At 37.4% G+C, this 16,243-nt stretch overlaps 2 protein-coding genes across 3 annotated transcripts; one reads left to right on the top strand and one right to left on the bottom strand.

Moving 5' to 3' along the window:
• Nucleotides 1-606: 606 nt before the first annotated feature.
• LOC110040040 (uncharacterized) lies at nt 607-7,104 on the top strand. 2 transcript variants are annotated; one of them, XM_020745228.2, is made up of 7 exons: nt 607-941; nt 2,163-2,313; nt 2,567-2,757; nt 2,850-2,929; nt 3,355-3,553; nt 5,412-5,632; nt 5,800-7,104. In XM_020745228.2, the coding sequence occupies exons 1-7, from the start codon at nt 868-870 to the stop codon at nt 6,255-6,257; spliced, it is 1,374 nt and encodes a 457-aa protein (XP_020600887.2). In that variant the 5' UTR covers nt 607-867; the 3' UTR covers nt 6,258-7,104. The 2 variants fall into 2 exon arrangements, with proteins under 2 accessions (XP_020600887.2, XP_020600888.2); XM_020745229.2 differs by having other exon boundaries at nt 858-930.
• A 997-nt stretch (nt 7,105-8,101) lies between these two features.
• Nucleotides 8,102-14,062, bottom strand: LOC110040056 (ribosome biogenesis protein NSA2 homolog). Its single transcript, XM_089295294.1, has 11 exons — nt 13,896-14,062; nt 13,732-13,799; nt 12,130-12,195; nt 11,061-11,114; nt 10,811-10,961; nt 10,455-10,539; nt 10,004-10,098; nt 9,662-9,700; nt 9,168-9,269; nt 8,524-8,575; nt 8,102-8,217 (listed from the first exon to the last, which is right to left on the bottom strand). The coding sequence occupies exons 1-11, from the start codon at nt 13,896-13,898 to the stop codon at nt 8,150-8,152; spliced, it is 783 nt and encodes a 260-aa protein (XP_089151420.1). The 5' UTR covers nt 13,899-14,062; the 3' UTR covers nt 8,102-8,149.
• Nucleotides 14,063-16,243: the final 2,181 nt, after the last annotated feature.

Genomic DNA, 16,243 nt, shown 5'->3' with positions numbered 1-16,243 from the left:
ACACAGACTACGTAAGCCGCATTTATACATTCCAGATAAAACTGGGCCTGGTATGGTATAATCGAGCATGTCGTCGATTTATTTTGTGAATCACTCAGAAAAAAAAATAAAACACACACACGAAAACTTTAGGGGACACAAAAAGGCAAAGTCGGTGTGTTGTGATAGGTGGATTTCGATCTTTTTCGTTTTTTTTTCCTTTTGCTATCAGATCTTAGGACGGCTGATGGTAGCGTAAAACTAGCCTGCTTGCGGAGGAAAATCCTGCTCACAGTCAAGTGCTCATGTAGCCTGCGAACAGGCTCCCAGTGAGCCCGAACCATCACTTTGCTCTCCGAATTCTTCTGTTTTGCGCTCGCCGAAATTTTTTCGTCCTCGCCGGGAGCCTGTTCGCAGGCTAGCGCACATGGCATGGATCGGTGGATTTACTTACCTTTATTCATGGACGTCCACCTCGTAAAACAGTCTAGCGTTGGGTTTTAAACTTCTTTCAGTACTCGAATATTGAATTAAAAAAATGTTATTCGCCAAATTTTCATTGTGAAATATTAGCAACGTAATACGAACTTTGTCAAATTAACCGCTTTAATTAAAAGACGCTTTTCGATTTTTTTTTTAATTTCTCGAAGTACGCGGGTGTGTACATAGATGGCTGCTACGCCCCTAGAGGCTATTTATTTGCGTGGAACGTGGGTGACAGGACGTCTGCGCGTGTTCTTTTTCAAGCTCGGTTACTGAGCGCGTGGAATCAATTAATACAAATTAGCTTACTGAGTGCTTCGTTGCATGAAAATTTAACGCCGCGTCGTGTTCGTCTGTATTCACCCATCCAATGAACTGATGTGGTTTCTTTGACCATCAGGAAAAATGAAAGTGGTTTTCCTTTGCAAAGGAACTAGAGGTGATGTGGCTCCTATCCTGGCCCTAGCGGTGAGCTTTAAGTAAGTTCTCGAGTGGCTGTTATCAGATTTACCATGCATGCATCTTAATTTGATTTCCGTGCGTTTGTTTATATAAATGCTGCACGGATATTTGCAGGATTTGTTTTCCTTCGTTGTATTATGGCTTGTTGCCAGTGTCATGCTGGGAATTTTTCAATGGGTACTTGAACTTAATATTGAGTTAGAAAGAAAATTGGCCATTTATCTTGATGTGCAAAAGAAAAATAATGTAATCGAAGCGGAACGAAAATCGTTTACGATTGAATATTGGTGCAGATCAGCTTCACTTTTGCCGTATTTCAGGGATGCCCCTTGGTGAATATTCATTTTCACGTTTTGTACTGTTTCCCTTTCGATTAGCATCTTTCGAAATTCTATGAATCGAGCATTGTTTTTTTCATCAGCGCGCGACCGTCCGCCAATTGAAACAATGGAACTGTTTACACAAGCTTATAGTGATGTGCATCGTGTCTGTTTGGTGCATATTGTTTATTTGTTCAAGCTAAATTTTCATTAGAACTTAGGCAATTTTGTTTAATTCACGTTCTTGAATAACATCGGCAAGGCATATCGAGACACCCCGGGTGCAATTTAATATACCTTTTTCGCCGGTACGGTGAAATCATTTTGGAAATAGAGTAATAAATATGCTGCAAAATAAGATGGTTTAAATCGGATCTGTAAAATTTGATTTGTGAGAATCATTTACTGATCAATTATTGATAACTTGAGTTAAAACTGTCACATATATTTCAAAAATAAAATCGTATGGAATTTTCCTATATTATTTTGAACACATTACTCTTGGAGGGGGGGGGGGGGGGGGTTACTCCCAAAACAAAAGGGCTTATGCCCAAGGGATTCCCTAGGAGGGATGTTTAAATTTCAAATTGACTGATACAGTAAATTGCATTTTAACTAAAAATATAAATGTATGTAAATGCTGAACTAAAGGAAAAAGATATGATCTATTTACATCAAATTCTGTTTTTTCTCTTGAATAAGGTTTGGGCTTCAGAAAGGGTATCAGTCAATCATTTTGAAGTTTGTATCCTTACACAGGGTCAGGGGTTAAAAAGGTGTTATTGAAAGTACCTCCCTAAGACATCATTGTTTAATTTTCTGCACCATGCACATTTTTTACGTGAAATACAGTTCAAAAGAACAGGCTTTAACCACGACAAGGTAATTCTAACTTAAACTATCTTGCATCTCCTTCAGACAAAACAGCCCGACAGATAACTGTACGCTTGCCACCCATGCATGCCACAGACTGAAATTTGATAGCATCCTTAAAAAGTATGACATTGATTTCATGGCTGTGGATGAGCTAGGGACAGATAATGGACCTCGTAACCTTGAGAAAATGGAGGTACATCTAAAAGCATGATTAAATGGTTTAAGATAAACAAGCAAGCTTGGGCGCATAGGATGAGACAGTTAAAGAAAAAGAAACTTCCATTTACAGACCTTTTTGAGCCATTGTTAAGGAGAATTTATTGCCATACAGCTTTGTCACAGCTATTTGTCTTATCCACTACAGTTATTCATCTTGCCTAGTTGTATATTAAATTATATGCAGCATGTTCCTGTGTACTGAGATATATATTTTTTTTTGTTTCAAGCTTCAAGTATGCAGTGGAAGAGGTTTCTCTAAGAGTCAGCAACAAGATCGAATTATAGAGTTGCATGGAAGCTTACGAGCTTGCCGAGGGGCAGATGGCATTGTTTTTAACCTCTTTGCTTGTGAGGGTTGGTTCATTGCTAAGTATTTTGATGTACCATGTGTCGCAGCATCCCCATTTGCTGTCACCAGGTAAAACGTGGTTTGAAAGAGTCTGAACATTGTATGTGGACATGGATTTTATGTTTAAAATTCAATGTAACATTTTGTTATTAATTTGTCAGAACCCCACCTGTAACATTCGAAGGCAAATTTGTTGATGCTTATCCAGATTTGTACCAGAGACTACGAAATTCAGCTCAAGGTATTTCTTTTATTAATTTCTTGCACTCAATGTATGGCATTAAATATGATCAGCAGTGATACCTGTGGGTAGTGATATACCTTTCTGATGATAAAATGCTGATCTAACAATTTAGAGGGGAAATTGCGAATGCAGTTTCATTTATGGTTGAATCACTGCTAGCAGACACCTTATTCCTTGATCACACAATCACTGACATTTATCATTCTCATCATCATCTTTCCTATCAGTGCCAAGAGGGCACACAAGGCTTTGGCAATTCCTTACCACTCATTCCAGTGGACAACTTCTTGGTGGGCCTCCTCCCATCTCTTCCATCTCTGCTCTTCACTCCTTTCCCTTTCTGTCATTCTATGCCCCTCCACGTGCATCACTTCAATATTGTATTACAAATAATGACAGCGGATGATTTTTACAACTTCTAGGTCAAGTGAGTTATGGTGACATTGACCACTGGATGTGGCGACTGTACTTGGATGATTTTGGTGAATTCTGTGACAGTATTGGCTTACCTGTGTGTCCTTATGCCGAGCTGAGGCCTGATGACCCCCTTCCACCACCCACTACCTTACTGTATGGGATCAGCCCACGAGTGATTGAGAAACCACAGTACTGGCCAGAAAGGTGACTTCATATATTCCAATAGCGTCAAAACAGTATTCACTGATCATTATAGGCATGCAATGCATACAAATGTCATTGTAGTTGTAGTGCCTTCTATGCATTCTGGGCCAATATTTATGGAAATTTGTTTCTTCAGCAGTGATTTCAACCATAGGGAAAATGGTACAGTGATAAAGGAGAGCAGGCATCCAAAACCTTGAAGAACTAAGAAAATACCCTGCTTACTACTTTGGACTCATACAAAGATGAATACTTCCAAAACAATACAAGGGCACTGCAGCTGCCATGACAAAATTATGTCCTTGCAGGGCTCGACACTAACTTTTCAACTTACTAGCCTAGTGGCTAGTGATAACTTAAATATTACTAGCCCCCAAAAAATTTTGCTAGCCAAGCGTTGTGGTTGGCTACCTTATTACATGACATTTTTGCGATTTTGTGGTGCACATATTTCGCTACACTTAAATTCGGCAATTTTGCAAAAAATTTGTATTTTGAATCACTTTAACTTTTCATTTTTGAGTAACCCAAAATTTATTTTGTTGGCAATGTTACTTAAACATGTTTTTTTAATTTCTTTAACTGACTTTATCAAGGTACAATAACGTCAAAAGTAACAAAAACGCAATGGCGGGACTATATGTCAACAGTAACATAATGTGTTATGTTCCTGACACTTACTTATTTGCGTCACTTTAATTAAAAAAAACACAAAATTAACGTGTTGCATAATTTCAGGTAGGTCCAATAACAGCAGAATTATTAGCAAGATTTGAAAGCACAATGCAAGCGACTCTCTTTAATACATAATGTTGGTAATTATACTGTACTTAAACTAGTTTTAAAAAAGTTCCAGTTCCCGAAAAGACTTTAAGGACTCTGTTTTTCTCTGAGACTTCCTTGGAAAAATATCATGACCCCCAAGACGTCACTGTTAAAACTTTTCAAAAGGAAAACAACTATCTGAACAATACATAACTGTAAACTGTCGTTGGCAAAATTCGACTGCTAAAAATGGCTGATTTAAATGTCGAAGGAAATAAATCTTTCTCTTCTAATTATTTCTGTAGTGGTGAGTTTGTAAGTTTGCATACAATGACAAATCACTCATGTACATGTATTGTTATGCTAAATGAAATGTAATCCCTTTACCGTTCCGCACTATTTTGTGCATGAAAAAACTTTCAGCAAGAATTCCTCTTTACAAATAATTTGGCAGGAATTGAATCGCACTGTTTGTTTAGCATTGGTTTCAGTTCTTTGATAAAAAACATTTCAAAAATAAGGCAGTCAAATTTAGTCTGACACTTTCTTAAGATTCAAAACCTCTGTGCAATGTCTTCTAGCTCCATATCGTGCTCCTCTCTGAGGTGGTTTCCAATTGCTGATCCTTTGTGTTCTTCAATTTGTTGGTGTAGGTGTCGGCACGTGTAAAAAATTTCGTAACAAAAAAGAGCATTGATGTGTGCTTTCAGAAAATGTTGTCTTGCTTGTCAAATATTTCTTTCAACAAAATTACCATGTTCAGTTCCCCATTTACGTACCACCCAGCAAAAGGTAGACAAACTTAAATTTGCATACATGCTGAACAGCACATGCCCAGTACATCGGTATGTCCACAATGAAATTCTGACCTTGTTTCCAAGAAAAGTGTAAATTTTGTGTTTGTCTTCCTTGAAGAAGACAGAAACTAGTTCAGCCAATTTCACTTTGTTGACTAGCCAAAGTGGCTAGTTGAAATCAAAAACCTACTAGCCAAAACTAAATTTCTGCTAGTCTGCGGCTAGTTGGCTACTGTTAGTGTCAAGCCCTGCCTTGACAAAACAAACAGCTGATAATGATCTCCTGTTATTTGTAGTGTTGTCCTGTGTAGTTATTGGTTCTTGGAAACCCCAGATGAGCCTATTAACGACATCAAGGTGTATCATCCCACATCAGGATACAGTACCCTGCCAGACTTTTTGTCTAGTTTTAAAGGCAGTGGTGAACGACCAGTTTACATTGGGTTTGGCTCCATGGAAGAGCTGGGATTCTTTTCTAGTATTGACTGCGTTGAGCTTCTTGCTGTACTGAATGAAGGTAACAGGTGTTTTTATTATCAGAATGACTACAACAATACACTGAAACATGATGCTTTTAGTCACTAAGATAATTTTCTGATTTGATTCTAAAGTTACCAATAATTGAAAAAAAGGTATTTAATGGGAAATTGATTGTAACACTCCCTTAATCTCTGTATTTTCCAGGTCTTGTTCAGTGTGGCAAGAAAGCCCTATTGCAGCTTTCCCCCCATTCTAATCTACTCAAGAGCTGGGAAATGGTATGTAAAAACTTCCAAAACTGTCACATCCACTGTCTAATGGAGTTCGTCCCACATTCCAAGCTCTTTCCCTTATGCCAGACTGTAGTTCATCACGGTGGTAGTGGAACAGTTGGTATGGCATTGAGGTGTGGCATTCCGCAGATAGTGTGCCCATTCATGTTTGACCAGTCATATTGGGGTGACAAAGTATCCTGGATGGGGGTGGGCGAGTCTGTCGGCCACCCAAGGTCACTGGGAGCTGAAGTGTTTGCTTCTGCCCTAGTTAATGTTGGAAACCCAGAGGTGCGAAACATGGCTGCTTCATATGGGAAAATGTTACTAGGGGAAGATGGTTTGGATTATGCGGTCCAGCAACTTAGAAAAGAGTTAAAAAGGAGATAACAAATTTCATGAAATCACTATTAAGTTATTGTGTATTAATATAAATAGTGACAGAAATGTAGTTAATATACTTAAGGAGTATATCATTTCACAGTGGTCAATTTTGATGTCTTTTTAGTTGAGATGGGCCAGCCGCCTATATTTTGTCGTACAGTTTTAATTGTTTTAAGTGTTTGGTGATTGGAGACATAAAGAAGAGGATTTGATTACCCCAAAGTTACTATTTGTTGCAACTTAACTTACAATGAGTGGTTCAAACACATTTTTACTAAAATGATTACAGTGTGATAAATAAGTTATTTACTCAAGTTATTTTAAACTGGGACAAGTCATAGTTGTGTGGGTCAATTTGGTGGAGTGCAGACTAATTTATTTCTTTTAAAGAAAAATATTAATACTATTTGTTTTATAAGTCTATTCTTCACTTTTGAATGTTACAGCCCAAGTTACATCAACTAGTGTTGTGTGCTAGGTTTTATTTAGTACTTTGATTCTCAGGACAAGCTCATAACTGGTTTGCTGTTGTCAAGCCTTAATCTGATTGTCAGTGAGTATATTTAACTCCTCTAAGTGTAAACTCTTTTTTTGATTCTGTGGAAAAGCTGATACCTGGTAACTGTTGACATGCCTTGATCAGTACTCTGTTTGACATCCAGTCATCCAGTGTTTTCAACTCTTCTTAGATAACAAAATGATCACTTGAAAACAGCATCTGTTAATTTATTATGAGTGTTGTGTTGTGTTGAATTCTCGTCAATTTATTCTAAATTAATAAAGTGTTAATGGTGTGTATTGTAGGTGGCCAAGCTACTGTTTCTGTGAGGTAATAAAGTAAAAACAATGTTGAGTCAACTGTTTCTTTCCTTTCACTGTTTACCTTTTATTATTTATCCAGAGCAAAAGACTACTTCTTCATAGGTAGCCACCATAGAACAGTTTAACATACTGTACAGTAGATTTGGTACAAGAGAGAAACAGTGTATCAGCAGCCATGAAATACAAGATGAAATAGCCAACAAAATGATAGTTCGCTTTCAACCATCAAACATGGCTTAACCTTCAAAGGACTAAAGAAGTCGGCTTTTAAACCTGTGACTACAGCTGCCTCTCATCCCTCCATACCAAATTACCCTTTCATGAGAGGCAGCATCTGTGACTGAGGCCAAACTGGCTGTGTGCAATGACAGTCAACTGTATTTTGCAGTCTAAGAATATGATTATGATTTACAGTTTTGCACAATGTGTAGTTCCAGAAAATATCCATACCCACCCCAAGGAAGGTTAACGAAAATTCCAAGGGGGAGGGGGGTTTCAAAAGCCCAACTTTTAAAAGGAAAGTATGGCACTAAAATGGAATTTCCAGAGGGGTGAGGGGGGGGGGGGGGGGGGAGGTTCAAGCTAAAAAAAACCTTCCGTGGGAGAGGTATGGATATTTTCTGGAACAACACAATTTCTGACCAGTTGGTACTTGCAAATTCCAAAATGATTCACCAGGTGCTACCAATCCTTAGCACTGAAACAGAATTAACTTTAGCTTACACTGTAGTTGTTCTTGGGCCCTAAGCTTTCTGAAAGTTGCCAATCAGGAGGCGACTGGAAGTAAGGTTATCTGAGTAAAATTTGGCTCAAAATAAAATCCAATAGACCATTATTGTACTTTAAGTAGCATGCACTGGAGGCTCGCGGGGAATGCCATTAATCATTTACATTTAGAAAAAAAATTCCTCCATTAGCTTTAGCTTAATACCAAAAATACAAAAATGGTCAACTCTAGAGTAGTACCTTGTGTCTTTACAATCATTTGAAGTCATACACACAAAAATAAATACAACTTATAACATGGATAAGGTCAAATTCTTTTATTTACAACTTCATTTCCTACTTTTCAGTTGTTATACCAGTAATACAGCATTAATACAACCATCATTTTCTGGATTGTTCGTGACTTGAGCGTATTTACCTGTAAAATGAGACACACCAACAATTCTTAACAAGAAGCAAAAGTCCAAATCATAAAAAAACATGTTCCCCATTATCAACAAGTGTTTTTGCACCATATGGTGGACAGTATTCTCTGTATAAAGTTACTCAAAATTATGACTTAACTAGTTGACGCACAGGAGTCTGGCATATTCTACTCATTATCACAAAAACTTTGCCAGCAAATGTCGTGACTGTAACCAAGGATAACATGTAAAGTGGTCTTAAATTAATATTCCTTCCAACCCTCACAAGAACAAAGGAATTGCTTTCAATTCACACTTACCCCATACAACTTTGCCACCTTGTGTCACTAAGCCAAGTTCACTTACATTAACCTACACAAGAAAACAATTTTGTAAATTAGATCATCACTTCTTCAATTCATAAAAGAGCTGTTCAAGAACGTAACAAACTAAGGAAGTTCTTTATCAGTGAACAGCTTGACCTCCTATGTGCAGCAAACAGGTTGTTTAGAAGTTTGTGGTTCATCATGGTGATGTACGATGATAATAATAATAATAATAAAGGAAAATAATTGGTCTCACTTGGGATGCTCTTGAAATTACAAAGTAAGTTGCAGGGAGGGGTGAATTCTTTTTATCCTCCTACAAAATGGTAAGCGGACACTGCATTTTGTTAGCTGCTTTGCCTGCAAGTAATATTGTTCTGATATCACCCAATAGTGGCCACGCAAAATTTTATCACTGAACAGTTTTTGCCAGTGACAACCAAGGAATATTTAGTGGTAAACTACAACAAGTTTTAGCAATACTACTGAATGTTTGAGAGACGTTAAAAAAGCTGCGGAAATACTTTCTGTGGTTGGTGTTCCCGCAGCATTTCGCATTCTTCCAAACTTCCACTCATACTCATACTCATACTTGTACAACTTTATAGAAACATGGAAAACAAGGAAATACTGCTTACCTCAATAACAGTTCCTTTTGTTATAACTCCTAGTTGTGTATACATTGGTGATTGGGGGTTCTTTTTCACACCAATCAAGGGTAGACAGAAAGTTGCTTTCAACTGAAAAATACCAGGAGATACACCACATTACAGATGGGATTCAAACAAAATAAGATATTCAATACATAGCAAGTGCCTACTCAATATATTAGCAAGTGTTTGTTTTGCCAAACACTGTGTGAATTACAGTGTTTTTCAGCATGTACGTGTACACATTCTAGGATAACTGCTTTTACAAGGAAATCCAAGCATCTACATGTAGACCTCAGACAGTTTTGGCAAAGGTGGGTGCATTGTTTTGCTTGGCATAGCAAATGAAACAAATATATAGTAGAAATAAGACACATGCATGTAAATACATACAAATCATTTCTACAAATATAAATATTTCATTTGTCAGTCAGCCTTTGTGACCATAACCAGAAAGAGCTTCACAGAATCTAGTAACTCACCTCGGGATGTGTGACATGAGCCTTTTTGAAACGTAAACCCTAAATAGAAACAAAACAGGCTACAGTTAGGATTTAATTAAACTTGACAAATATCAGTACATTATTTTTAGCTTCAGTCCAAAGGAATTCAAGGGAGATGTCTACAGAATTTATTTATTTATTTATTTATTTTCAGAAGGGGTCTTTTAAGCATAATGTAGTCTGTGAACAGCTTCTTGCACACTATTCTCCAGTGAGGAAAGGAGGGAGAGAGGGAAGGCCATAATGTAGCATAAATGTATATATTTCTTTCTGAGTACAGGGGACAGTTTGAACAAGATTGGAACAGTTGATTTTCCTCACCATTGGTCTGATAAATCTCTCATACTTTGGAGGTTTTCTTGTAAAGCCCTCACCAACATAACAGACTTTGGTAACCATGCGTTTCCATGCTTTCTCTAAACATGCAAAAACAACATTGTTAAACACATGTATGGAAACAGTGTGTCACTAACATCTATAAGGATCTTGAGAAGGTCTTTGAATATCATGAAAGATACTGCAATATTGTTTGCAACTTAGGGGAAAAAAGAAGGAAATGGCATTGCAAAACCCAAAGGCCATCTTCACAGGATGGTTTACAAAGTCATGTCTTTGCGAGAGGCATAAAACAGTAAACCTGTTCTCCATCTGACCACAGTTTCATTTTGTTCGTTGATACTACTGCATCATCTTAATGAAGCCAGTTCACACATATAATCACAGTCACGGTAACAAAGTGAGTGAGGGCAAAATTGAACACCAAGAGACTTACTTCTAGATCGTCCAGTTTTTATAACTTTGAAAACTTCATCTTCCCCCACAGCTTTCACTTTAGGAAGTGGTACGTCCCATTTTCCCTGAGGAAAAAAAATGCAAACATTACACGGAGGTGCATTTTCTCCTCAAAATAACACTTTTTGAGTAAGAAAAATAACCACTCTTGACAGTATTCAATATTAGAATCAAAATAGACCATTAAAAAGTTCTCAGAGACCACCACCTCTTGTAATGCACAAATCATACACATTCCGACATTACGGTGTAAAATCCAAAGTACGGTGTATATGGTATTACCAACACTTGTCTAATGTCAAAGATTGTTCTCAACGTTTCCATAGATGTACTTACCGCTTTCTCTTTCCTCTTTTGTTTGACCATGTTACTGAGCACTTTAGCCCGTGACTGCCCTTCTCTGTCCAATAGATATGCAGGCACAGCACCTTCAGGGACATCCTTGCTGTCTCTTGTTTTTGTCTGGCGTTGTTCATGCATTCTTAGTCTGAAATATATCATTCACAAGATTACAGTATTGATCAGAAAGTAACACAACACTGTTTCACAACTTGGATTTGGAAAAATTTGTATTCTTTTTACTTACGTCTTTTTCATCTGTATTTTTTCAAGCCGGCGCTTTTTATTGTATAGTTTGGCCCTGAAAAAGAAACCGCACTTTAATTTAAGAAGAGAACAGATTGTCTTAATTTCGCAAAATCTAACAACATCAACCTGACAATGTCTAGTCGACTGTGGAGTTGTGGCCCATGTTTATTACTCGAGCATCAAATATGACACAAAGAGCAGTAAAGTACACACTAAAACTTCTCAGTAACTGATAACTGCTGTTCTTATAACCTGGCTAGAGAGATAGAGAAACCTTGTACTCCATGTTTACATTGACTATGAGAAGTGCACAACTGAATGGAATTTCATCATGTTTGTATACTACCAAGCTAAAATCCTGAAAGGGAGTTAAATTTGAAATTGAAAGGGACACATTCATGATGCAAAACTTGTAATAATTTTACAAGTCTGAAGAGTTCACATTTGTAAAAAGTTGTCCAACAATGTGACAATGAAAAGATTTCTGCCTAAGAAGCAGGGGCCTGTTTCTCAAAAGCTCCGGAAACTTTTCAGGCCCGGAAAGCCAGTTTTAGTTTATCTTTATCTAAAAACAGAAAGGTGTATACACCTGAAACTTCTTGTATGAAAGGAACTTCTGTTAATATTAAGAAAATGTAAATGAAACAGCTATGTAATCGTAAGGTTTGAGATCTTGCTACAGCTTTCTGGGTGCAAAAAGTTTTCAGGCCCCTGGCCTGATTTTGCCAAATAGTGACCCACTGATTGACCAGTAACTTTCATTTTTTAAAGTTTTTCCTCCAAGTAGAGATACATGTATGACCAAATCATTTACACACTCCCAATAGTAAAACAGAAGTGAGATGCTAAATGCTTAAATGTAATTTAATCAACAACTCTGTAGATCAGCAACTCCAAGTCAGACCTGGTTAAAAAGAGTTGAATTAGAAATAAACATTATGAAGGGTATCTACACTGCAATGCAACAGAGCATGACCCTTACTAACATGTAAGCTATTGATTCTACATTACCGTAAGAATTAATACAAGTGCAACAATGTACCATGTGACATGGCTGCTTAACTTACTTGAGGCCATGGAGTTTGTGAGCATACTTAGCATGTGTATGCGGTTCACGACTTTCCTTTTTACGCCTGAGGGAAACAAAATAAAAAAGCATTATGGCTGGACCCTGCTAGTTTGAATTCATTGTTATTTCAAACTCAGAACCATTTGCCTTAGATTTGCACTACAGTCATTTATTATTGGCTATTTCAAACTGTTTTTCAGTTACCTGGGAGTTTGAAATAGCGAGGCTCAACTGTATTAAGATATCTATAGCACAGTGTAGTCACTGAAGGCTACTTACTCCCTGACTGTGCATAGTTACAAGCAGCAACCAAGAGTCGCAAGTTTTGAAGTACTTTGAGTCCAGACTTGGATACCTTAGGTGGTCAAATTGTCTAACAAGTTTACTCCTAAGTGCATGTAATTTGAAAAAGCAATAATCATTTAAATACTGCCACTGCATGCCAGGATGCATTTTATGTACACCACACTTCATATATCCATGGATGATGGCCTCTAGTATAAAGTGGCATGTAAGTGAAGCAGCACTTAGCATCACAAGGATTGAAGATTGCCTACTGATGTTACCAACAAGATTGATCAACAGACTAATTGATTGGTTGATTTATTGATCAATTTATCAAATTATTGATGTCAATTTATTGATTGATATCTATTGAATGCTGAAGGAACCATTGGGCATTGAATGGCATTGAATTAAATGGGTCATTGAATTGAATTGGCATCAAATTGAATTGGCACTGAATTGATTGAAAATATGCATTGAATTGGGCATAAAATAAGGAATAAACTGAAAGAAAATTGGTTTTGAATTTCACTATAATCCACTTGCCATTGCCAAACAAAGTCATGGGTATGAGTGAACACTTGTTACTCTGTTTAGCCAGGGTTTCATGCAAGGCCATGAACAACCTTGATCCCAAGTTCTCTCCTTTATGTCCCTTGTCGTCAAAGAGAGAGCTCCTGGATGAAAGCTGGTCATATGACCACTTGTGAATTTAATTTAACCTTTCCACCAGTGTATCCTATTCTAAGCTTCACAGAGATCAAAAGAAACATGTATTTATCCAGCATATTAAGGTATGTAAGTCTGACTTCAATTCCAACCGGTCGATTTTACCATGAAATCAGAGAATTGTAATGGTGTTTTATGTTGCCTGAACACCACACACATTATTCGCAATATAAAATGATGTTAAATTTACCATTTTGCAAAATATAATTCTTGACTGTTGCCAACAAATGATTTGCTTATACATCTGTGTCTAGAAATAAACTTCACAAATCTGATGCAGATGAAATATACATCATTCTTCACGTGGAGTTAAATGTCAACAAAACTGTAAATCATTTTGCATTGCTGTGAATCAAGTCTGAATTCTCGGCAAATCGGTCGCGTGACAGGAATAATGAACATCCAAAATACCTCGTAAAGAAGAAAATAAATAACCTCTGAATTAACACCGATATGCACTGATTTCAGTTCAACTCGGTACATGACAATCATGCCAAACCGTTTATTTATGTAGTGGCAGTATATTATAATGATCAAGAAAAACTCTTTAATTAAAACTATAAAATATGTTTAGTCTCAAACTTACTTCTTTTCAAAATGATCGAGTCTGTATCCACGACGCTTCCGTGACTGTTCTACGTATTCGTTTTGCGGCTGTAAAGAAGATCAAACATCCACATGTAAAAAGTTCTTTCAATAATTTTTCAATCGCGGTACCGAAATACGATTGTATAACACTGGTGTACTCACCATGGCTGTCAGTAGTTGTTTCTATCACAATATTCTTTCGTTAGTGACAAAATACGTAAAAATCTAGAACTTTTCTGGCGTTGTTTCACTGCTCATATCGTTCAAGTTTGTCAGCCATGCCTGAGAGACCTTCCCACGGTGCAATGCGGTAGTTTGTGGTTTTGCGTTTTCACGTGACGTCATCAGAACCACCAAAAGAGCCACCAAAGTTTTTATCCTCATTTTAGTATCACCCAACTAGTGGACTAATGCAAATCCTAAATTTTGATTGGCTACGCTACTAGGGGACTATAGATCGTTTTCACGTGACGTCATCAAATTCCAAAATCCAAAACTAAAGAGCCACGAAAATTTTTATCCTCATAAGGCATAAGGGGATCTAAACTTAAATCTGTTTACAACTTTTAAGCTCAATAGTGTGCTTGGTTTAGAAACCAGTGCCGAGCTGGAGCTCCACCAACATGGCGGCTCCATACTGGGCTCTGTAAATTTGCGCAAAACATTTCGACGAATATCTGAAGTTTGGGAAAACGCAGAGACCCAAAAATTGGAGAAGTTTCTCCTTTACCTGTCTCCTATAATATCGAAATTTCTTGACTTTATCCACTGAATAGTTTTCGATTTATTTTTTCGTTGCGTGACAGTGAAAACCATCTATTAGTAATAGTCATCGAGTAGCGAAATTGGCGCCATCGAGCGTGACGCTTTCTTTCGTTTTATTCCCAAATAAATATTTCTTCAACTTGCATTTGCTAACTTTATTATTACCTTTTCTGTCCGACTAGTTGGGTGATACTAAAACATTTAGACCCTTCGCCCTCAAGGGCCACGGGTCAATAGCCCATTCGATTTCGCCTCATGGGCTATTGACCCGTAGCCCTTGCGGGCTACGGGTCTAATTGTTAATTAGGCATAAGACGTACTAATTTTATATCTGTTTACAACTTTCCAGTTCAATACCGTCCTTTATTTGGAAACCAGCGCATTTTGAATTTCAGACTCACGACGGTGAGTGACATAAAGCCTCGATCGCGTTTGTTGAAAAATATGTATTTATCTAGTGATTTTTAGCCACGTTAAGACGTTAAAGTATTTGGAAAAGTGCTTATTTAAATGCTTGTTTGTTCAGCACAGTTAATCAGTGTCCTAGATAGCCAAAGTAATTTCCAGATGTAAACACTATTTTCCGCCCGCCATATTGGTGTCCCACAAATGAACACCAACTTGACGGCTCCTTACTAGAATATGTAAATATTTCGCCCGGAACATTTCGACGAATATCTCAACTTTGGGACAACGCACACACTTTAAACTTCAAAAACTGTCTTCTTTATTTATCTTCTATAATATCACAATTTCCTAACTTTATCCACTCCATGGTTTTTAATTTTATCTTTTATTGCGTGACAGTGAAAACACTCTATTATGAAGAATTTTAAATAATTTTTCATTTTCATAAAGCCTTTTTCAAGTCGGTTCTTATAAATCAAGTGTTAAAAACGCTTGGTGTTCTATTTGCCATGTGTCTCCATATTGGTTAGGCGGTAAGTGTTTTAGCGGTTAAAAAGAATGAAGGCATGACTAGTCAAGCATTTTATGGAAGCTTAAAGTGGGTGCCTTTTCTTGAAAAGCATATCAACACCAAACTTACTTCAAACGTAAGGAAACAAGATTATAAAAAATATACATCGACTCAATTGACACCACAAGAAAGAAAAAAAAAGGTGCGGAGTCCCCCGACTTGCGTCGAGCGTATATATGCCCTTCCGACCGCACAGCAGGTCAGATGCGTAACCCATTGGGCTACCGGGGGACTCCTTGACAAGGTGTGAAAATTTAACAGCTAAATACGTGAAACAACAATGTAGTTGTTGCTGACAAACTGATCTCAGCTTTTACGAATGTGCCGTTAACAAAAATATCAAACGTAAAACAGATTTACAACGCTTGGTGTTCTATTTGCTCTGGTATTTCCATCCTTTGTAGGGTCTTCGCATACTCGTTTTTAACTTTGTACTAATAAAGAGGCCTTAGGAAGAATCAAGGCATGGTTACATTGGCACTTTACGGTAACATAGGGTTGATGCCCTTTCTTGAAAAGCATTTTAACATCAAACTTACTTCAAACGGAAGAAAAGAGGATTGTACAAAAAAATATATCTATTCAGGTTGAAACGAGAAAGAAAAAAAAACGTGCGGAGTCCCCCGACTTGCGTCGAGCGTGTATATGCCCTTCTGACCGCACAGCAGGTCAGATGTGTAACCCATAGGGCTACCGGGGGACTCCTTGACAAGGTTAAAAAAATTAATAGCTAAATACGTAAAAGAACAACATATATACGTGTTAC

The sequence above is a fragment of the Orbicella faveolata genome, unplaced genomic scaffold, assembly GCF_042242905.1.
Source record: "Orbicella faveolata isolate gen_17 unplaced genomic scaffold, um_ofav_v1 contig_26, whole genome shotgun sequence".
NCBI classification, from domain to species: domain Eukaryota; kingdom Metazoa; phylum Cnidaria; class Anthozoa; order Scleractinia; family Merulinidae; genus Orbicella; species Orbicella faveolata.
The sequence above is the reverse complement of the archived record's forward strand: the minus strand, read 5'-3'. Positions and strand labels throughout refer to the sequence as shown.

Coding starts and splice junctions, on each gene's coding strand:
- LOC110040040 (XM_020745228.2), top strand. CDS start 868: ATGAAAGTGGTTTTCCTTTGCAAAGGAACTAGAGGTGATGTGGCTCCT. Junction 2,930..3,354: donor ACTACGAAATTCAGCTCAAG/GTATTTCTTTTA, acceptor TACAACTTCTAG/GTCAAGTGAGTTATGGTGAC. Junction 3,554..5,411: donor CCACAGTACTGGCCAGAAAG/GTGACTTCATAT, acceptor TGTTATTTGTAG/TGTTGTCCTGTGTAGTTATT.
- LOC110040056 (XM_089295294.1), bottom strand. Junction 12,196..13,731: donor CTCGATCATTTTGAAAAGAA/GTAAGTTTGAGA, acceptor TGTTTCCCTCAG/GCGTAAAAAGGAAAGTCGTG. Junction 9,701..10,003: donor AGAGATTTATCAGACCAATG/GTGAGGAAAATC, acceptor GTTTCTATTTAG/GGTTTACGTTTCAAAAAGGC.